This window comes from Ostrea edulis, chromosome 4 (genome assembly GCF_947568905.1).
Source record: "Ostrea edulis chromosome 4, xbOstEdul1.1, whole genome shotgun sequence".
Taxonomy (NCBI): Eukaryota; Metazoa; Mollusca; class Bivalvia; order Ostreida; family Ostreidae; genus Ostrea; species Ostrea edulis.
The window spans coordinates 8,683,467-8,706,298 of record NC_079167.1 but is presented as its reverse complement, the minus strand read 5'-3'; the positions used below and the strand labels follow the sequence as shown (position 1 = coordinate 8,706,298).

General features: G+C 34.8%; 3 protein-coding genes and 1 non-coding gene across 4 annotated transcripts; 2 read left to right on the top strand and 2 right to left on the bottom strand.

Moving 5' to 3' along the window:
- Nucleotides 1–40: 40 nt before the first annotated feature.
- On the top strand, nt 41–13,287 carry LOC125669681 (hepatocyte growth factor-regulated tyrosine kinase substrate-like). The gene is made up of 16 exons (XM_048904397.2): nt 41–190; nt 3,294–3,378; nt 4,468–4,543; nt 5,262–5,354; nt 5,446–5,566; nt 5,758–5,879; nt 5,978–6,102; nt 6,194–6,269; nt 7,472–7,570; nt 8,304–8,384; nt 10,416–10,601; nt 10,852–11,062; nt 11,240–11,412; nt 11,845–11,979; nt 12,088–12,637; nt 12,752–13,287. The coding sequence occupies exons 1-16, from the start codon at nt 151–153 to the stop codon at nt 12,943–12,945; spliced, it is 2,367 nt and encodes a 788-aa protein (XP_048760354.2). The 5' UTR covers nt 41–150; the 3' UTR covers nt 12,946–13,287.
- LOC125669688 (methyltransferase-like 26) lies at nt 13,106–17,050 on the bottom strand. The gene is made up of 7 exons (XM_048904408.2): nt 16,910–17,050; nt 15,586–15,840; nt 14,016–14,184; nt 13,792–13,851; nt 13,639–13,706; nt 13,459–13,537; nt 13,106–13,376 (listed from the first exon to the last, which is right to left on the bottom strand). Exons 1-7 carry the CDS (start codon nt 16,912–16,914, stop codon nt 13,329–13,331), a joined length of 684 nt encoding a protein of 227 aa, XP_048760365.1. The 5' UTR covers nt 16,915–17,050; the 3' UTR covers nt 13,106–13,328.
- Nucleotides 16,061–22,832, top strand: LOC125669689 (MAPK regulated corepressor interacting protein 2-like). Its single transcript, XM_048904409.2, has 7 exons — nt 16,061–16,092; nt 16,978–17,099; nt 17,213–17,285; nt 19,322–19,455; nt 20,696–20,749; nt 20,989–21,039; nt 22,435–22,832. The coding sequence occupies exons 1-7, from the start codon at nt 16,076–16,078 to the stop codon at nt 22,503–22,505; spliced, it is 522 nt and encodes a 173-aa protein (XP_048760366.1). The 5' UTR covers nt 16,061–16,075; the 3' UTR covers nt 22,506–22,832.
- Trnag-ccc (transfer RNA glycine (anticodon CCC)) lies at nt 16,740–16,810 on the bottom strand. Its single transcript has one exon. It is a non-coding gene; the product is annotated as a tRNA-Gly (tRNA).

The following is a 22,832-nucleotide window of genomic DNA, read 5'->3' as shown; positions in this document are numbered from 1 at the left end:
CCATTGCATTAAAATCAATATTTTGAAACGAAATTCTTCTATCGATCTAAGCGGCCGTTATATTTTATCAGTTGGGTTATGTCATTGAGTCATAGGTCCTGTGTTATTGTTGAGACAGGAGACAAAATAGAATAGAAGAAAAGATTAGCAATGTTTTCAAGCAAATCTTCAGGTTTTGATAAAGCTTTGGGTAAGCAATGAAGTAGTTAATAATTACTATACCTCGTTGATTTCAGGGAAACATAAAGGGAATACAAACAGGAAGAGTGAGGGTGATGTGGCAATATTAGCTGGAGATGTTTACAAATTAACAGTTCAGATTCAAACTCTACTGAATTTTCTTACCATATCTAAATTTCTGATAGCTTAAATTAGCCTTTTTGATATAGGTATGTATTTATTCAGGCTAGACAAAAAGTCTCAGCTTATTGATTAATATCATGCTCCTTAAACAAGCTCTTTTGATAAAGAACAGACATTCAAAAAGTTTCAATGTTAGGGTAATACTCCAGTCATTGATAAAATCCCTTAAGTCTAGTGCCTGGGCCTAGTAAAGTTGGGAGTGGAAATTTGAATGCCCGCAAGTCCGGGGGTAATCTCGGCTGAGATTTGGCTCGGCTGGTCAATATTTGGACTGATGCCTTCACCGAATCTTGGAGCAGTCTTTCATAATTCATGTTTGGAAATTAACATTTAATTTCAGCTGGGCCATTTTAAAAATATGTTTCCCCGACTCTAAATTTCAGAGGAGGGTTAGTAGGTAGGTAAAAGTTTTTTTTTTAACCAACAGAATTTTAATTACTAGTATGAAATCCCCGTGACCATTAACAAAGCCTGATACCAAAATGTTATGAAGTACATCATTCGGATCAACGTTTCCTGGTTAAAGTCGGCTCTTGCATAAAGTTCTAATTTGATTGCCACATTTAGCAATTAGGGGAAGGTGTTGATACTGCAGACAGTACTGCATGTGTTTCAGAAATGTTCATTATCTAACCACTGAACATGGACATATTGTACATGTATAATGGTTGATTCTATGAATGCTCGGGTTTCATCGGATTTATTCTGCTATTTATGCCATATATATAACACATAAAATAAAGTCCGGTAGAATGTTGTAACTATGGACAATGGTGTTGTTATTTTGGACACATGGTGTTATAACTTTGGGCAGTTAGTAAATTTAGTTGCTTCTTATTTTGTGGTTCACTGGCATGTTATGCTTTTGTTTTTGCACATTATGTTAATTTATATGTGGTAGTGATTTCGATTTCGTTAATAAATTTTTAATCGTAGCCTTATCAGTAGATCTAACTTTTTATACCAGAGAACGTTTCAACAGCACTTAATGTTGCCATTTAAACAAAATGGATGCTGACATCTTTTACAAGGTCATGTATTTAAAATCAACCAATCAGAGCTGAGTTACACATGTACATATAATTAGATGTTTTCCAGTTTGTAAATATATCGAGTTTGAAAATAAGTTTGAATTGAGAACACATGGATATAATACTTATTTACTATCAAAAATATCACACCCGTCCAAAATATCAACACTTTCCCCTACTGAAGAACACAATTTGCACACCCGGATGCCCCCAAGTCTCTTCGCTCATCGTGTAGACAACATTTCTCCATCTCGATCAGAATCTAGCAGACCATGCCCCTCTATTCATATTATTTTTTTATATTTTAGATTAAAACTAAGGAAGATATAGAAAATTCTGATTATTATCTAATACTAATCTGTACCTGAAACGACCCTGAAATTTTCCAGAAATAAAAAAAAAATTGCCAGAATGACTGAATAAAAGCTTTTGGGTCTTCACGACTTTCTCAGACTCGGTTGGGAGAGGGAAAACAAACAATATTTTTATTTTGGCCCCGGTATTAGCACTTGATGTGCACTTAGGTGACACTGCTGTTCACTTCAAATTAAACTAACTCTCTATCACTAATTTTGTATTGCTTACTGTCAAGGTTTGAAAATCCCAAAATAAAAACAGTCACAAAATTTTCCTTCCAACTGAGGATTCTCGTGAAGGAATTGTTTATCTCCTGATTTTGAAGAATTTTTCTTTATTATGATATGTAGTAACTGCACATACCTACTGTGTATCACTAATAAACAAAAACAAACTGTAGGAACTCTTCCAACTGTAGGGACTCAGCTGAGATTAGTCTGAGCACAAGCATACTATATATTTACTTTCGATCCCATAATACCTTTTTAGGGTTCAAAATATTCATTCGTATAGTAAATTGATGCATCTTACATGAAGAAAAATCCCATTTATGCTTGGTCATACAAAGTTTAATAAACAATATTCATTTATCACTGTATAAGGGTGTATGTATGACAGCATCTTTCATGTGTTGATGGCATCTCAATTATTTGCTATGATTCTTGGGTTAAAGTATATATAGACTTGTTACAACTTTGGCAGAACCACTGATTCCAGCAAAGTGAATATAATGAAAGACATATTATAGTATAAAGGAATTAAGTAACTCCTTATCAATATGTTAAATTGAATTTACTTCTTTTCTATAACAAATTGGAATCAAACTTAACAAGTTTTGAAATGATTTGATGATTTGAAATTCTACTTGGCATGGTAGAGCTTTTTAGGATTATATAGTGAAATCAAGTTATTGTGTCAGACCTGGTGATGACACGGTATCTGATACTAGTTAGAATAATCTTGGGCCGAGAAATCCAACATTTCCCAGCATTTTTATAGATTTTGATATTTTATGTGCTGGGAAAATGTCAGATACACTGCCAAATGAAAAACTGCAAATATCATCACCAGCAAATGACAGCATCTATGTGCAGTTCTTGGACGAACTTTCCTTGTTTGCTTTTTGCTATATAAACTCATTGGAAAATGCCCCCTCAAAAAAGATCTTGTGTAAAATTTTCAGAGTATGGAGCAATCAAATTAAGTGTAATTTAACCTGAAAATACTATTTTCAAGGTATTCACAAAAAATTGACATGATATTAAGGCAGGCATAAGATCAAACTTCTGCCTAAGCGTGCCACCTTCAAGTGCAGAAGTTTATAACATGGCAGCAGTTCTGACATTTTCCCAGCATATAAAATATGAAATAAGAAAGTCAAATTTTTAGAGAGGATAATGTCCATCTCGGTACAATAGTACTTCTATCATTTTAATGATAAAACATTCTATCGAATATACTTCAAGTATTAAACATGTACACATATTAAGAAATTCAACTTTTTGTCCTATTTTATCATAAATATGTTTTATTTTTCTACAGAAAAAGCAACAAGTCAACTTCTTCTGGAGCCAGACTGGGATTCCATTCTTCAAATATGTGATTGTATCAGACAGGGAGATGTACAGTATGTCAATTTTGTGCTTCTGTGTTTTATCTATTTCCTGTTTTACCAGGTATTTAAGATAAAATGTAAAAATAGTTTTTTTGGTAGTATTATCAAGAATTTGGATACACCTATGTCTTTGTTCAAAATTATATTTACTGCTACATTGTGTATGTATATAGGGAAATATTCACCCTTATTCTATTTTTGCCCTTGTTGTCAGTGGGTGAATTTAAGACTGGGCGAAACTGTTTTTCTCACATTTCTCTTTTAACACTACTGTGTCTGGTCAAATTTAAAATGGCGAAACCATCAACAAGTGTAGAAAGGCAAAAATAACCCTGTTTATTATATACCCAACAATGTATCGTTCTTTGATACTGTGGATTTCACAGCGTGTGATCCGGTTTTCCAGATTACACACTGTAATTTTCTGATTCCGTATCAGCATACTCTGAAACGGATGCCGTCACAATGCATCAACGCAACGTTATTTGTGGAAAATATTGACCACATCACAAACAAAACTGCGTACACAAAACATAATTGTATGGTATGTCTGTGTTTTTGATAATTTGGATTACATTTATTATCTTATAAATGTGGATTTAAATTGCTTAAGGGGGTATATAATAAATTTATCATTACTACAGTAACTTGATCCAAAGAGTTGGATCACGTCTTGTTGACAGGTACGGATCATCAGATCAAACTCAACGCTTCGCGTCTCGTGTGATCTGATGATCCGCTCCTGTCAACTCGACGTGATCCGACTCTTCGGATCAAGTTACTGTAGTAATAATATATATATACAGTACGTTTTAGTACAGTGTAGTGTTAATGTTAACCACAGAGATAGATTTGTTGGCCACTTAATAGGATTGCATTTTGTCACACTCTGTAGTTTATGTAGAAAAATACAATCGTAGCTGGATATTTGTGTTTATAGTAAACAGTTGGACAACACATCTTTACTACCAAAAAGCCTTGACATTATGTTCAATCACATTTTTCATTGCATATGTACATTTAATTTCCTTAATATATCTGCTATGAATTTCTTTAGAGATGAGTAGACACTTGCTAAAGTTCCTTAACTTTTTTTTACAGTGGAAAATACGCAATTGGATCATTAAAGAAAAAGATAACTGCTGACAATCCACATGTTTCAATGTTTGCTTTACAGGTAAACTAAACCCAAACAATACAAATGTATTCCCTGGAGCATATCACATTGTCATGCTTGTCTTCACTCCTTTGTTTATATGTCCCATTGTATTAAGCTGTTAGTTTCTGAGATAGATAACTTCTTAAAGTTCATATACAGATACACTGCAGCAGGAGCATGTCTACCATTCAACAATTTTAATCTTCCTCGGGATATTCTTTTTTATTTTTATCATCTTCCCATCAGCAATGTTGTCTATTCCCCAATCGAAAGATGATGTTCTTTTTCAGTCTGAAGGCTTAGTAAATTTATGAATGCTTTTTTTGTTTGTTTATCTCATTCATATACATATAACTGCATATAGAGATGCATCTTGTCAAAATCAAAAAGTCACTTTAAGTAAACACCAAATTACACTGGGAAGGAAAATGTCTGATAAACAAGGGAAATTCAAATGTAAAACAGGTCATAAAGTTGAAATAAAGCACTACACATGTATTTCTCTTGCCATAGAAAGTATGTTATTTGTTAACTCATTTACTGATATGAATCAAAGTAGTCAGCATTGAAAATGTAATTTGTGGTAAGACATGTCTTACAGACACAGAGTATCTGTGATTAACGTACAAGTACACACTATATTTCATATTCATATCATGCTTTGCGAAAATATTAGATGAAACAGTAAATCTAGATAAATCTAGATATTTATATATAATTGAATTTAATATTTCAGACTTTGGAATCCTGTGTGAAGAATTGTGGATCAATTATTCATGAAGAAGTTGCTACCAAGGAGTTTATGGAATTCCTTAAAGACATTGCAAAGGTATGTCCTCTTTCTACATTGTAATTCTTCCTAACAAATTGTTCATTTACATTGTATATGAGCTATGTCTTCTTTACTTTATGCACTTTAGACCAAGCCAGATCCAGTCAAAGGCAAAATATGTGAATTGATCCAGTGTTGGTCCCATGCATTCAGAAATGAACCAAATTACAAAGTTGTGCAGGATACTTTTAATTTGATGAAAATGGAAGGTTAGATTGTATACAAAATCTTCACAATTATATGGACAACAAACTAATAACTGTCAAAGATGAACTCTTATATGGGATTGATTAATAAGAGTAAACTTTTTTTCAATCTTAAGGAATACTTGGACATTGTATCTGTTATTACATAAATGTTTTCTTAATATTTAATCCCTTTAATTTTACTTTCAAATCAGGCTACACCTTCCCAACACTGAAAGAAGCTGATGCAATGTTTATGGCTGAGAAAGCTCCGGAGTGGAAGGAGGGAGATGCCTGTGCTAGGTGTCGCACTCGATTTGGGACATTTAACAGACAGGTAACCATATACAGACTACTGTATGAAGTATATTTGTATAGAATATTCACTGTGCACTACCTTGCAATACAAATGTTTTACTATTCATCATATTACAGCATCACTGTCGTAGTTGTGGGGATGTGTTTTGTGGCAAGTGTTCATCTAAATCCTCCATCATCCCCAAGTTTGGAATTGAGAGAGAAGTGAGGGTGTGCGATTCCTGCTTTGACAAGATTCAACAGTATGTAGATGGAGCTAGTCAACATTCACTAGACATGTGCTTCACTTGACATGAGCATACATGTATTGTAGCAAACTTTGATTTCTTACAGACCTATCAAGAAAAAAGATTCAGATTCTGAATTGCCAGCTGAATATTTAGCAAGCCCATTGTCAAAGCAACAGCAGGTAGGTCTGGGAACAAAAATGGTGGCAATCTTAATATGCACAAATACTGAAACATATCCGAAAGTCATTAAAGATTTTCTAGTTTCCAAAATAAAATATGATAAAAGCTAAGTTACAGTGTACTCTTTATATACATCTAAAATTGAGAAATTTTTATAAGATTAAAGTTTCATATAAACAGCAGCCGAATTATTGCATCAAAATACTGTCCTATAAATGTGTTTGCTAGTGCTGGATATGGCATGATTATTTACAAAATTAAAGCAAGAAATGTTAACATGCTCTATATTTTCCCCTCAAAGTAATGTATTTTAATAGTTAATTCCCAATCCATCCATTGTACAAGACTTTCACTGTTGTAGACTACATATACTGCTTTTTGAAAATGTAGAAGAAAATATTTGTAATTCATTGAATATTGAACCTGGTTTTGTTTTCTTGAAGAGGAAACTCTTGATGTGTAAACATCAGCAACTTCTTATTCTGTTTGAAAATCATAAGATTCTAAAATGTTTTGCAATTTCTCTCTTAATTTTGACATTTTTATCAATTGCAGTACCAGTAATTATTTCATATATAGATATCAAACATTTTTACCTCACCTGAGCTGAAAGCTCAATTAATCTTTTCTGATGCCATGTTAATCATTGATTTTGAGTTTGTTCAAGACCATTGTCTGTTGTATTTTTTGTCATCTTCTTCTCAAGAATAGGGCATATTTCAACCAATTGCTGGGTGAAGGGAATTCAATGTTTACCACATCCCTTTCAAAGGGGAGATAATTAGAAATAGTAATGATAGGATGGGTGTTTAAAAAAGCATCATCTCAAGAACCAAAAAAAAAAAAAATAAATTGTTAATAACAGTTGTTAATAATAGCATATTAGACAAGCACAAAGAGTATTCTGACCATCAACTTCAATAGTACATGTGTTTTTTCAGTGTACATGATTTTAAATGAATTGATGTTTTGAAGCAAATAGAGACTCTGTGATCTGGAATTTATTTTGATTTCTGCGTAAGCAATACTTTGGTACAGGTGACTTCAGTACCAGTAAATATACAGTATTTCGTTTTCTGGAACGTGATGTATCGGTATACAGTGTTTAAATTGGAAATTTAACTATTCCGACAAGCATAAAAGACTCTGTACTGAATATTCTGGCTTGTGTACATGTACATCCCCTATGTACTTAATCTAGATCCCACCTCAGAAGTCTGAGCAAGAGATTCAAGAGGAAGAAGAGCTACAGTTAGCATTGGCACTGTCTCAGAGTGAAAATGAGGCTAAGGAGAAAGAGGTGTGTACTAAATAATCACTGTTGTAATGTATACTTATACTTCTAAGGTGACACAAATGCTGATGTCACTGTTGTAATGTATACTTATACTTCTAAGGTTACACAAATGCTGATGTCAAATAGATTGTAATGTATACTTATACTTCGAAGGTGACACAAATGCTGATGTCAAATAGATTGATTTTAAGCTCACTACAGCAATTTGTGACAGGTTTTCCTCTGAAATTTCTATTTGCTAAGTGTAAAATTGTGATCCCATACCTAAGAAATGAATAATGGGATTAAAGCTTGGTTAAAGAGCAGTAAAACAGAGGTTTATCAGTTTGTTTTGCTCCCAAACTACATGTATCTTACAAATGGTTATTTACATTTACCAAAGGATGTTTTGTCAGTAATGTTTACCTTTGATATCTTATTGCATTTCATTTCTGGATAATATATATAAGTCACATGCAAGTGACTTTTCAACTTTCCATAAAATCCTTTACTTATGAAAAACAAAGTTTGGACACATGGTTTAAATATAGCGTATAAGAAATAATGCTGATTACACAAAAATAACCCCATGTGTATATTGCTTTTGTACCCCCATGATACAAACAAAGTATTTATTCGGCACTATATTAAAAGGAAACCAGATAACACAGTTATGCATGTGTGACATCCTGGAATACTCCACTTTGGATCAATGGTATAACATATTCTTATGTGTTTTATGCTTTTGTTTAACCAGAGAGAGAGATTGAAGAAGAACTATGGGATGTATGGAGGAAACACTAATACAACAGCATCTGCTCCGGCCACTCAACCTACGGTAGGTCTATTGGCCATTATCTTACCTATATATTTGTGCAGTTTTAGTCAACTAAACATATACTTATTATGTACAATACATTCCTCTTCATTATTCCCATAACTGTGAAGTCGGGAAAGGAAGGACTATATAGTATATAGTTTTTCACCGTTACTCATCTTCCTATATGTTTACTTGTGGTCAATTTTTAAGCCCCCTAGTTTTCGTCCTGTCTGTCATTCTGATCAAAAGTTGAACCTTGCTCATAGCTTTTGAATAATGAGGGATAGGGCTCTCATATTTCATATGTGCATTCCTTGTGAAAACATCTTTCTTTTTGTACCAAAGTTTTTGACCTTATGACCTTGACCTACTTTTAAGCAATTATCTCCTGAACTATTTATTTAAGACCTTTCATTTGATACCATGATCTCTGATCCTGTGATCTTGCCTTTGAAGTTTGGTCCAAATTTCAAACCTTTAAGAAAAATTTTAACCTTGCTCATAACTTTTAAATGGTGAGTGACAGAACTTTTATATTTCATATGTGTATTTTTATGATTGTTTTTGTCCTGTCTGTCATTCTGTAATTCTGTCTGAAACTTTAACCTTGCTAATAACTTTTGAACAGTAAGTGATAGAGCTTTGATATTTCACATGAGTATTCCTTATGACAAGACCTATCCGTGGGTACCAACATTTTTGACCCTGTGACCTTGACCTTGGAGCCCTCCTGGGGCATAGGCAATCTAATTAAAATTAGATGTTAGATCCGCTCACATACTCGCTACACAGCGAGTATGTGAGCGGATCTAGCATCTAATTTTAATTAGATTGGGGGCATAGGCCGCTGACAAGAAATCTCTAGGCGTCTCGATCCTGGGCCTTCTGCTCGAGCTGTCTCCAGGTGTATTGCATATTCTTGGTGTCAGCATGTCTTGGTGCCACGTATTTTATATGCAATTAAAAAATCCAAAATGGAAATCTGATAATGATATCGAAGATAGTAAATAAAATTGGATGCATGCCTATCGTAGAACATTTGTTTCTCATTGAAAAACACAAAGATCCACCTCGCAAAAAATATCTAAATCATTTTCTACATTAATGTGGACATCACACTAACCTCAAATTGTGTCATGTTCAACATGCATTGTGATCAAGCCATTGATGTAATTATGCCTCCCCTCTTCCATGGGGAGACATACTGTTTTTGTACTTTCTGTTCATCCATCTGTGTGTCACAAAATCTTGTGACCACTTCTCCTCCTATATGGCTTATCGGATAGACTTGAGACTTTGTACAATGCTTCATTGCCATTTGTAGATGTGCATATTGTCGGGACAGGAGGATCCAATTATTTTCCTAAAAGTTATAGTGGATCTAAAAGGGGTGGAGGATGTAAATTAGCTTGTGAACACTTCTCCTTTATGGCTTATCTAATAGACTTGAAACTATGTACAATGCTTCATTGCCATTTGTAGATGTGCATATTGTAGGGACGGGAGGATCCAATTGTTATCCTTAAAGTTATAGTGGATCTGAGGGGTAGAGGGTGTAAAATAGTTTGTGAACACTTCTCCTTCTATATGGCTTATCAGGGTTCATAATGCCTGTGTTCCTGCCTATGCTTTCTCCTCCATACCATGCAGTACATTAAGGGGAGGAGGTTTCATTTGGGGAGCTGGGGACATTTGTTTTGCAGAAAAACAATCTCTAGTTTCTATTATAATGCCATCCATATTTTGAAATATTGTAATGACATTGATTGCTATTCTGACGAGAAAGGGGGGTTTGATAATGTACACTGTTATATTTTGTTGGTAACAAAATATCCCATCCTACATAATATAGTATATTATCAGGCTGTGGTTATAAAACACGTTTTCGAATTATCAATTATGTTATTTATGATCTAAAACCAATAAAACAAAGTGCCAAGACCAATAGGTCACCCGAGTCGTGCAGTCACTAAAAATTGTAGTTTCAACCATGCATGAATGATGAAAGCACTTAATATTAGCAATGACCTAGAATGACCTTTAATTCAGGTTTCCGCTCCGGTGATTGACACAACAGACATGGATCCGGAGTTAGCTCGCTACCTTGACAGGAATTTCTGGCAGAGAAAGTCAAATGACAATAAACAAACTGTAACAACAAGTACCACCACCACCCCATCTGCTCCTGTTGCCAATACAGAACCCAAACAAGCTGGAGGAGGGATTGTTATGGAGGTAAAATTCATCTTACTGGTATACCTCCTCACATACACCCCATCCCCATTTGTCAAATCGGTATAATTTAACATAATTTTTTTTTAAATGAAGCAATGTGCAAGTAATTTGTTCAGGTTTTGACACATATAGATTATAGAATTAAATTTAAATAATATTAACTATCATAAAATGTCTTATTTTTTCAAACATGACATTTACACATCAATAGGGGTTAGATGTCTGATTTTGTGATTTGTTAATGTGGCAGGCTTATCAGAATGGAGCCGATGAGGGAGACCAAGAGCAGTTTTTGCGAGCTTTACAGAGTAGCTTGGAGATCTTTGTCAACAGAATGAAAAGTAATTCCCAGCGAGGTCGCAGTATTGCCAATGACTCCTCTGTACAGTCACTGTTCAATGTTATCTCCAACATGCACCCCCAGCTGATGAAGTACACACAGGAACAAGAAGATATGAGGGGTACATGTATAATCCACTTTAAAACAACCAGTTTAGCTTGAATTCTATACATTGATAATTTTTTATTCATTATACTAAATTTTGGTAGAATGTATACAAATGGAACTTTGTGTGGTTCTGATTATTATGAACAATTCGAGTTAATGTTGATTTAGCACATTTCCTATACTTTTACAGGCCACTACGAGTCCCTTCAGGACAAACTTGCACAGCTTCGTGATGCCAGGGAGGCCCTGGATGCTCTGCGTGAAGATTATCGGGAAAAGAAGCGCCGAGAACAGGAGGAGTTGGAAAGACAGAGGCAGATCCAAATGGCTCAGAAGCTGGAAATCATGAGGCAGAAGAAACACGTAAATCAATTACAGAAATATTAAGGTCATTGGGATGTATGTCCGGAAAACTATTGTCATGACCCCGGTGTCAGTGTCACACTTTAAGGGAATTTTTTTTACCCTGGCTATGTCTTTCAAACTAAGGGGGATAGGGCTTTGAAAGTATTGCATATAAATGCCACCTTTCATTTTGTACCAAAACTTTTGAAGTGACCTTGGACTTTGACCTACTTTTCAAAAACTTTAACCTTGGCTATATATTTTGAACCAATGGGGATAGGGTAAGTAGAGTCATGCTTCCCACCAAGCTACATTGTCTTCCGACAACCCTTGTTTGATGTTGTAGGAAGAAATTTATCATTATTAATACATCTTTTAGAAGTACTTGAGCTGTTGTGGCAAATTTCTTTTAGTTGAATTGAGTTGAAAACTATAAATCTGTTTTTTAAGGAATACTTAGAAATGCAGAGACAGCTGGCATTGCAGCGGTTACAGGATCAGGAAAGGGAAATGCAGATGAGACTTGAACAACAGAAACATTTGACGCAGATAAGGCAAATGCAGGCATATGGATATCCTCCAAATGTGAGACCTAGTTATTACTCGCAATCTTTTGATTATTGACACAGCTGTTGTATGCATTGCTTTGTAGTAAATCCTTTAATTGAATTTTTAAATAATTTCAATTTCTAGGCTTATGGGCAAATGCCACCTATGCAGGGCATGCAAGGACAAACTTTTAGCCCGATCAATTCTGTGGATGGTTCTCCAGTTCATCAAATGCATCAGAATATGTATCCCCCCCCAATGGGAGTAGGTCCTGGTAATATGAACGTGGGATCAGGCCAGGGAATGCCTCAGATGCAGGGAGGGATGAATATGGGAATGGGGCCTTCAGGGGGAGGTATGGGCCCCTCAGGGGGAAGCATGGGGCCCTCAGGGGGAAGCATGGGGCCATCAGGGGGAAGTATGGGGCCATCAGGGGGAGGCCTGGATCAACAGACCATGATGAATCAAGGCCCCATGGGAACAGGACTACCACAGATGTATGCTGCTCCCAGTTCACAGGCTGGAGGACCATACCCCCCAGGCTCCACACAGCCTGTCAATCTGCCTGGTACATATCAAACAGAGGCAGGCCAAAACAACTACCAACCTCAGATGCAATATAGCATGTCACCTCCCATGAATCAGGGGTACATGCCACCTCCCAATATAGATTACAAGGCATTCAACATGCAAAGTACGTAGATTATGTATTTTCATAACTTAACAAACTCAATGGATTTCATTACGTTTGTATGCAAAAGTTTTACTTTCTCAGCAATATTTCATAAGTTTCAATTTTTTTCAATAGGTATGGCTAATGCACTTCCCCCACAGAATCAGCAAGGCATGTACTCAGCTCCATCTGGTCAGCAACAATACATGACAGGGCCTCCACATCAGAGTCAGCAATACCAACAGGGAGGCCCTCCTCCCCAACAAGCCCCCCAGCAACCTCCCCCAGCCCCTACCCAGCTGGAGGGGGAACTAATTTCATTTGATTAATGAACAAACTAAATAGCTCTCCAGTGTATATAAGGAAAAATTATATATTAAAACAATAACCACAATGATTTAAGAGGCATTTATGGATATTTTAAAATTGTATGTTGTAGCAATAGAAATCTCTCATGCTAAAAGTTAATTGTTGTACACAAAATGACAATTTGAAAGTTGAAAGCAATTTTATTTCCTGTTTATTTAAGACAGTTATAAAAACAGAAGGTGGATAGACAAAGTTTAATTGAACTGGGAATATTTTTATTCAGATTCTCTACATGTACATGAAATTTTGCAGAAGTAGCAATATGATACATTTGATTCTAATAAATCTCATAAGAAATCAGACTGGCTGTTGTTGAGTGTGCTTTGAGGATGTATAATATTCTCTAGGATTTCTTGAAGATTAAAGTTTTATTATTTGCTGGCATACTGACCTACAATAAACAAGCCACATTTTGTAAGACCAGTAAAGAAGTTACTATACAGCCACAAGTCATGGAACATTGAACAACTTACTGTTTTCATTAGAGACATTCCATTCTGGTTTGCAAGTTTTTCCACATCATCAACATCTCTTATTCCCCAGCTGCTGTCTCTATGATAAAAATTTTAATATATTGATATTGCAAAATATGCTTTGGGTTAGTAAAATGTAGTTGTACTTGACCTATGCAACATTTTAGGGTAATGATATACCTTTGCCTGAGGGATGCATGAAATGAAACATTGCTTTCTGGAGTCAGTTTACCATGGACTGCAAAAGGCTGAAAAGACATTGAATAAATACACACGCAACTAGATAAGACAGCGACGGGTGAATTTTGATAGTGCAGTATTATTCAAACTTACCCCATACAAAAAAAGCAAACCACCAGATTTCAACAGAGTTCCACAACCTTTAAATAAACCCTGAAAATGATTTTAAATGAACATCTCATAAATGATTGTATATAAGAATGAAGTATATATTATTTTTAATTTTATTTACTTCTCAAGATCTCAACTGCACTGCAAATGCACTTGACAATATTACACGCTGCAATGACGAGGACATAAGTAAAATTATAGCTTACTACTGCAGTCTCCCAGGGTGATATGTGAATCATGTTCATGTTAACCACAGCGTCCATTGAATCGATCTGGAATTTTCCTTCATTCCAAGATTGAACAGGAGTTGTGACATCAATTGAAATAGGTTCATTTAGATTTAGCAGTCCAAAATGATTTTTATAGGCAGAAATACTGAAAAAGTAACAATTAAAGCTCATTTAAGTTTGTATTCAAGCATGATGCTATAATTGTGCACAGGCATAAATATTCCTGCTAGCTACTAGTACCTGCATTACATGTAATACTGAAAAATCACTCTGTTTCCATGGAATGGAATTTTCATGGTTTTGATGACATAATCATATTCATGGGGTATTGATTTGTGGTCGAAAAGTTGTTATTCTCATTTTGCCATGCCACTGCCACACAAACTCGAAACTAGTACATACACAGTAATTTTACCTGTTCACAAATAATTACTTTTGACCTTGATTCTTGGGGTTTGAAAAAGTGAAAGGATGTTCACATTGTAAAAATAATATCTTCAAAGAATGCAATGTCACATGTTGTAAAGGAAATATGATTAACCTTTAATAATAGCTCAAAAACATTGAATTTGTATGGAAAAAGCATGTAAAAATGTATATACATGTATGACCTTGATGTCAAATTCAAAGTACCAAAAGTCAAAAACCTCAACTTGAATAGTATCAAAAATATTTTAGTTATAACATAATTATGTATCAAAAAGGAAGAAACTGGCACAAAAAGGGACTATAGTTATTGATAAAATATTCAGATTTTTCATGTTTTGCAAAAGGTCAAAGTTCAGATTCCTAATGTGATTTATTGAGGCATTTGGGAAGTCAATACTGGGTACCTTGCATACTGAAAGAGTGTAAGATTCCTAATGTGATTTATTGAGGCATTTGGGAAGTCAATATTTATGTACTGGGTACCTTGCATACTGAAAGAGTACTTTATTATAATGATTTAGATTAAACTGACCTTAGTTCTATTCCAGTTGGACATTTTCTCTCATAATACAGACTAGCTGTCAGATCCTCATAAGTAAGACTCAAATTGACTTGCTTAGCCAAGGAGTTTAGTGAACATTTTGTGTCCCTAATATGTTTTGGTTTCACAGATGCACTGGTGGTAAGGTTTTTTTGGGGGGGGGGGGGGGGGGGGGAGGGACACAAGTGACAAATTTTTAGAGGGGTCAAAGTTCAGAGTCGTAATGTGGCATATCAAAATCATTTTGGAGGTGATTATACTTTTGTAATTATATCTTGGGTTTCTTATACTCAAGCAAGTGTATCTGTGATATACAGATGACTTTAACTCGGACCTAATGATTACAGTTGCAGCTTTGTCTTTAAGTTCATGCCTAATAGTTTAAAAGTTCTGAACAAATATCATGGATTACAAAGCTTTTCAATACCTTTTGAAATGTCAATTGCTTTAGCAGCAGGAAAATAATAATTATTACAGAAAAATTGGAAGGACCTATTTTGCCACAATACAAAATTTGATAATTTTACAATAAAACCTATTCCTATAAGTAGTGCATTATTGATTGGAAATAGTTACCTTTCTAAACACCTTGTATCAATTTCACTGGGCTGCCATGTCATCAAAGGAAAATTTTCAGCAAATAGGGCAATTTGTGTCCCAGAACCAGAGGCGATTTCCAGGACCTGTCCCTTTTTATCCACTGCCAAGTGGTCCTTTAAAACATTTAGCATAGGCTCCTTGTTTCTTTCTGCTGATGGAGATTGCAGCATGTTGTCTGAATTGTCTAATCGGACTTTACGGATGGTGGTAGTAAAGAGTCTCAGAGGACAACTGCAACAATTAAGTACTGGTATTAGATTCAAGGCTAAAGTCATGGGAGGTGTAACTAATTCTTGACAAGACTGACACTGGTAATGCAAACTTATTTAATGATAAGAAAGAGATTGATGTTTGAATTGGCCATCCTGTTTAAATTTGCTGTAACATGACCAACTTGCTTATACTCATTCCCCCCCCCCCCCACCCCCCATTCAAATACTATTTAATTCATTACAGCAGCATCAAAATGTCAAAGTCATGTCAGTGAGTATTAATTTGTGGAATTTCAATTCCATTGTATTAGGGGCAAGATCAAAAGATCAATGTCGGATAAATATCTAAATTCAAACAGGGAGAGGGGGATCTAATCCCGCGTAAGTTTCTGTCATCTGACATTGATTACACAGTGCCAAAAAAAAAAAGACTGTTAAAAATTACACAATAATAGTTACATTAATTAATAAACTTTTAATAGTTTTGATATACACTGTCATTTGTGAATAAACAGTAGAAAAGGTAGTGTTATTTATAATCGTATGTTAGATTAGTTTCAACATTCGTCATTTCTTGTTTTCTGTTAGACATTAAAATTTTGATCTCGCCCCTTAGTATATATAGGGTAGTACCTTAAGGAGGTATGCTACATGCAAATGGAGGATATGTACAATATTTTGAAATTGAAAACTTTCAAATTTACTTTATTTAGTCAAAAAATGCAGTTTTCATAGAAAGCATTCTGAGAAAAATTTCACACCCCTGCTATACTCGAACACGCATCTACCATTCAGCAGTTGACATGCTAACCTACTGAGCTAGGTGCCAATTTTTTTTAATGACTATTCAAATATTCAACCATGGAGTACCTCCTTAAACACCATTACATAAGATCAAAGAAAAGGAAGCAAAATATGTGCGCCGCCCGGGAATCGAACCCGGGTCGCAAGAATGGGAATCTTGCATGATACCACTACACCAGCGGCGCCTTGATCACCTAGCGGAAAAATGTATTACATATATTTAAAATTATTTGACTTCTCTTTTCCTAGATATATACATATAGATATACAGCAAAATACATTACCGCATATCATGTCATCAGCTCAAACAATTTGAATGTTTCACTCTTCCTCCTTTCGCTTGTCTTCTCAGCCCACCTCTATCGCCCTGGTTTGACCTTGTGCGCACCTTTTCGCGCAGAATACAGCAAACGTTATGCAGGATGTATGCATTACAGAGAGGTCCAAGCAAACTCGTCGCCAGCACACGCAGAGGTAACTTTCTGTTGGCCCTATCTCTTCGTTAATAGAAGCTACACGTCCAAATTATGTGTCATTTTGAAGGAGAGGTCTTGCAGAGTTTATTTTCATGATTTATTTTGACTTAGGGCCAACGAAATCCCTGAATAACCTTGAAAAAAAGGACCACGAGAAAGATTCCAGTGAGGAAAGCAGTATGAGGTGTGTTGCAATGATTACAAGGAGGAAGTAGACTCTCTCTTATCCTCCCGATCAAAATTGTAATTCTCTTTTAAATTAAATGACACGTTAGTGCAGTAGATTGCATAAATGACCTCGTAAACAATTGACCACGTGTTTCTACAGGTATGATGTAAACAAGAAGGGGGGGGGGATAAAGTAATCCGAGATTCCTCTGACTTTCAGTGACTCACCCCCGCGTTATATTTATATATGCATGTCACAACATAAAAGAGGGCGTAAGAGTCGGAGGAATCTTCAACAGGTTAAATAAAAGGGATGCAGGCTTTTTACGTGGGGAAAATGAGGTTGGAATTTAGTTCAATTTTAATACTTTATCCTGAGTTCAGTTGCATTAGTGGTTGTGGCACATTTGTTTGATTCGAATGTTAAGGAAATTAGATTTGATTTCACTCAACTCATGTTTTAGTTTAGTAAAATAGACAGTGAATCTTGTTCCAGAGGTGGAATTTCCCTATCCCACACAAGTAAATAATAAAGGATTATTTTTCTCGCATTTTACCCAGTTTAGTGCATAATTTCAAGAGCTTCGAGAAAATTCAAAATTATTAAAATCCTCATTTGAACTTCAATGCAAAACTAATTGGATAGCCAGAAAGAGCTTACCCATAAATAGTTTACACTGTAAGTGTAAACTAAAAAACCAAAGGTTTTCCACCAGAGAGCAATATCAAATTGAAATTTAAAGAAAACAATACAAATTATTTTACATCACCGTGTAATGTAAATCATAGAAAATATATGACGTCACAGCAGTGTGAGACAGAAAAATCTCACATGGGTAAAGTTGAACTGACACTGGTGATAATGTGAGAAATGTGTGTCTCTGTAGAGGTCAAAAGTGACCTTTGATAAAGCTCCAGGGTCAGTCTTGACACTGGGACTTGTCACATTTAGCTGTTTTATATTAGATATGCTATAATATCACAAAGTAGAACATTCGAAACCCTCGTCCTCTTCAGGCACTTGTATTATTATTCCCTCGCAATTCATTGCACGAGGTATTAAACATTGCAAGAGGTGATTGATACCCTCTAAATGGGATTGTTTATATCATTGTATGTGGGTATGTGTGTAGCACTGAGCCTGTAGACACGCAGCAGGCCACAATTTTGCTCAATTAATTTGGTAATTTACAGGTAGCTTTGTTGTCAAGAGAGGAAGAACCCTATTGATTTTGGGGTTCAAAGGTCAAGGTCATTTCGGGACTTTGTAGAAAAAGCTTGTAGACAATATACAGGCTACATAATTTGCTCGATTGATTTGATACTTCACATGTAGTTTAGTGATCAAGAAAGAAAAAATTGTATTGATTTTGGGATCCAAAAGTCAAGGTCACTACAGGATTTCATAGAAAAGGCTTGTAGACACTCGTTGCGAGGGGATATTTTCTGTTTTGTGGAGTGCTTGTTTTTGCTAGCAATGCACATGCTTTTATTACATACTTAAATGGTTTTCATAAAGATTTAACTCCAAAATGATGATATATATTAAAGGTAATCATATGGTGTCCTGCAACTATGAATGAAGTAGATTACTGATAATAGAGAAATAAAGAAAAGTCTTCCCGGGTCATTTTAATTCTAAAGAGAAAAACATCATAAATGGCATGTGTATGTTATTAATACAGATCAAACTTTTTTCATGTCTTACCTCAAAGATTTTAGGGGAAATAACTTTAGAATACACCGTACTCCAAACAGGCCATTTTAATGTCATTTGTCATACATTGTAAATTAAGACAAATGATATGTAAAACTGTGTAATTGAATTTCATTTAATATTATATTTAGCACATATAAAACAAATGATAGTATAGAGGCAGCTATTAATTTTGTGGGTGCATGTGTCATGTGCTTTCTTTTATCAATCAGCACCTTTTGTTAAGCTCTGAAGAAGATTCTTTAACATTGTAAATATTCTTTAACTTAATGAAAATTATTGCAAAATTTGTTGAATTGAAATAGAGAGCCAGCCTCTACTTTACTGTGTTTCAGCTCTCCAAAACCAACTTTCAACTACAATCAACATCATGTAAATGGGAAGCGGGGATTTCCTCGATCAAACAGCAGTGGCTCAGCTGAGGCAGTCACTCCACAACATGAAGAAATCATTAGATTTCTGTATGATGGTGAGTTCAAATTGGAGAGGTTGTTATTGAGTCACAGACACTAAATATGGAAGCATTCATAATACTTGTAAAATATTAAAATCCTCAGTTACATGTATGTAATGTATGAAATTAAATTATTCCATTACTTTTCTCTTCTCTTCATTGTTATAATCATCTCATGTTTGTCTATTTTGGACTCTCAATTAGAAATAAAGTATTCTATTCTATAGAAAGTAAGATTTGATTATTGTCATTTTCTTGAAATTTGAGTTGCTTGTCTAATTGTGTATTTTTATGTTGGGGTCCTAATAGATTTTCATATGTGTGAAGTATGAATTGGTACAAAGTCAAATTCGGGTCAAAATAGGAGACATTTACAAGACAATTCTTTTTTAGAAAATGATATCATTTTTCAATTCATTGATGCAGAGATTTTAAAGTAAACACAAAGTCAGAAAAGGAAGTCATGATTGATACACCTTTTGGCACTGTGGTCGGATAGATGGTGTGCATTTATGTACAACAGTTTTGACATGGATTGCTAGATTTCATCATTATCATGACATGTAGAAACTGTGTATTTAGTATTTACAAAGCAATTGATAAATTCATGTATTTTTATGCCCCGAAGATCGGGGGGCATATTGTTTTTGTCCTGTCTGTCATTCTGTCTGAAACTTTAACCTTGCTAATAACTTTTGAACAGTAAGTGATAGAGCTTTGATATTTCACATGAGTATTCCTTGTGACAAGACCTTTCTGTGGGTACCAACATTTTTTACCCCTTGACCTTGGAGTTTGACTTACTTTTTGAAAACTTTAACCTTGCTAATAACTTTTGAACAATAAGTGATTGAGCTTTGATATTTCACATGAGTATTCCTTGTTACAAAACCTTTTGACCTTGACATTTGACCTACTTTTAATTGTTTTACATTGGTCATAACTTCTAAATGGTAAATATTAGAGCTTTCTTATTGTACATGAGCATTTCTTTTGACAAGATCTTTCTACTGGTACCAAGATATTTGCCCTTGTGACCTTGGCCATCTTCGGAATTGGCCATTATCGGGGGCATTTGTGTTTCACAAACACATCTTGTTCTCTTTAAAATGTGTTGATTAGTATGTATGAATTGTCACATGTTTTTGGGAAAGCTTATTGTATTGTTTTTCATTTGAAATACTTGTTACTACATCACTTGTACATGACTATTGCTGGATTTTATTTCTGACATGAAACTGTTTTGTGTTTGCAGCATGGTTAAAAGTAAACAATGAAATGGAAGCATGTGCTCGCAACCAGAGAGAAGGTAGCTGATTATGTAAACAATAGCCACCCTGTTATTTTAAGTTGTGTAAAGCAAACATAGATTTCTTCTTTCGAATAATTCAGTATAGTACACAATGTTTATTGATATCCTTACAATGTTGTAAATAAATGGCAAAGGAAAAACTTAAATTTCAGACATTGTGACTTGGAAATACATGTACCCATTGTGATATATACCATATAAGATTTAAAGTTTGTTAATATGTTGCTTTTGTACAGGAGGACCTATAATGTATAAAGATAAAAACCCAAATAACCCTATCCTTACAAGTAAGTATTTTCCATGTACAGAAGAGTCATGTATTAGACAATGTGGGGGGAAAATGCATGTATTCATTATATTGTAATATGTTTACTTCGTGAACATTTATTATTATACACTCATCTATTGTCAGGCTGTATTACACTGAAGGCTTTACATCCATCTGTCTGTTAGCTTTTCATGTCTGAGCTATATCTTTCACACAACAAAGTGTAGGACTATCAAACTTGGTCTAACAGTTGATGCAAGGGGGGGGGGGGGGGGGTCAAAGGTAGTCTCTGTTGTCTCATTGTAGAATGTTACATCGGGGGGAGGGGGGTAACCAAAGGCAGTCTCTGTGGTCTCATTTTAGAATGTTATGGTTATACATGCAAATTGTTTCCGCATCATATTTTTTCAGTGTGAGGCCTAGGTCTATCAAACTTGGTCACCTGATGTATAAATGTATCTTGGAAAGGGGGCAGTGTGTCATGACCCAAATATAGGTCACTGTGGTTTCTTTCTGGAATATTATGGGTGTACATACTTCAGTTGTCTCTTGTGTCTGAATCATATCTTGCAAACTGTACAGCCTAGGACAATCTAACTTGGTCACTAGATGCACAGGGGGGGGGGGGGGGGGGGGGGGGGGTAATAACCCAATAGTAGGTCACTGTGGCCTCATTTTGTAAGTGTCATCATTACAGTTTGTGATTTTAATCATGCAAACAAATAAATCATGGACATGTAGTTTCAGACGGGCATTTCATATATCCTAGCAGTACACCTTATTTTTAAAAATATTTGCATTGTTTGTTTTGTTTTAATATACATTTACAATCTGTTATGTAATTGGTGTGAAATGAAAAGTGATGTGTTAAAATTATTTATAATTCTACCATGGTTATTGTAGAGATCAAAGAAATACCACATGCATTATTCTCCAATATATAATGATTAATCTATAGACTGTCAGAACAGTGATACAGTTTACACTTCCTCAAGAAAATTAGATATATTGGTTTAAAATGTAATACTGAATGAAAATATATCGGTTTCATGTATTAGACCTATTTAGACGTGTATTGCCTTGAGACAGCCATTAAATGTTGACCTATTTTATGGCTTTTCCACGATCCTATCTACTGATCTTACACTTCCCTTTATGCTTATACAACAATAAAATCGATAACTGATATATTTTATTTCACTATCATAAATATTAATCAATGTGTATTACAAACAAATGACTGAAGGATATTAGACATTCAACAAAAAAGCAGTCGTCCGTGTTCCACAATTATTGATAGATTTGTTTACAAACATGGCGATGTACAGACAAGTTGGCCGTCTTCCATGTATGTGTGTAGAACTTTTTGTTGGACTGTGTATTCATTTTTTTGTTTTTTTTAAATTATTTCCAGATTTCAAGCCTTTTGATCTGGCATCCTACTGGGGAGATCGCCAGCTAAACAGTTTGAATATACAAAAGTAACTCCCACGGAGGGAAGGAATCGTGCTACCATTGTCTTTCTACTGGCATTTTAAAGTCATCATTTACATTTTTATTGTCAGATCATTCATATTTTAAGGTATATTTGAATATCAGCTTTTTATTTCAGAGGCTGATTATCAAACAGCAATTGATACATTTGTTGTGTATGTATTTGTTTAAGATTTGTGTGCTATTTTAAGAAATAGTATTTGTGAAAACTTTGTGACATAAACAATAAATGAAAATAAACAATTTTCAAATTGAGTATTCATGGTTTTGATAGTACAAGCACTGTAGAAAATCTTTGTCATTAAAATTTGAAATGTC

Bases quoted from the DNA above. Each gene is read 5' to 3' on its own strand.
- LOC125669681 (XM_048904397.2), top strand. From the start codon at position 151: ATGTTTTCAAGCAAATCTTCAGGTTTTGATAAAGCTTTGG. The intron at 3,379-4,467 runs GTATGTCAATTT...TTTTTTTTACAG, and splicing joins ATCAGACAGGGAGATGTACA to TGGAAAATACGCAATTGGAT. The intron at 7,571-8,303 runs GTGTGTACTAAA...TTGTTTAACCAG, and splicing joins ATGAGGCTAAGGAGAAAGAG to AGAGAGAGATTGAAGAAGAA.
- LOC125669689 (XM_048904409.2), top strand. The intron at 17,100-17,212 runs GTAACTTTCTGT...ATTTTGACTTAG, and splicing joins CGTCGCCAGCACACGCAGAG to GGCCAACGAAATCCCTGAAT. The intron at 19,456-20,695 runs GTGAGTTCAAAT...TTGTGTTTGCAG, and splicing joins CATTAGATTTCTGTATGATG to CATGGTTAAAAGTAAACAAT.
- LOC125669688 (XM_048904408.2), bottom strand. The intron at 13,538-13,638 runs GTATATCATTAC...TTTTTATCATAG, and splicing joins CATGCATCCCTCAGGCAAAG to AGACAGCAGCTGGGGAATAA. The intron at 13,377-13,458 runs GTAAGTTGTTCA...TGTTTATTGTAG, and splicing joins GAATGTCTCTAATGAAAACA to GTCAGTATGCCAGCAAATAA.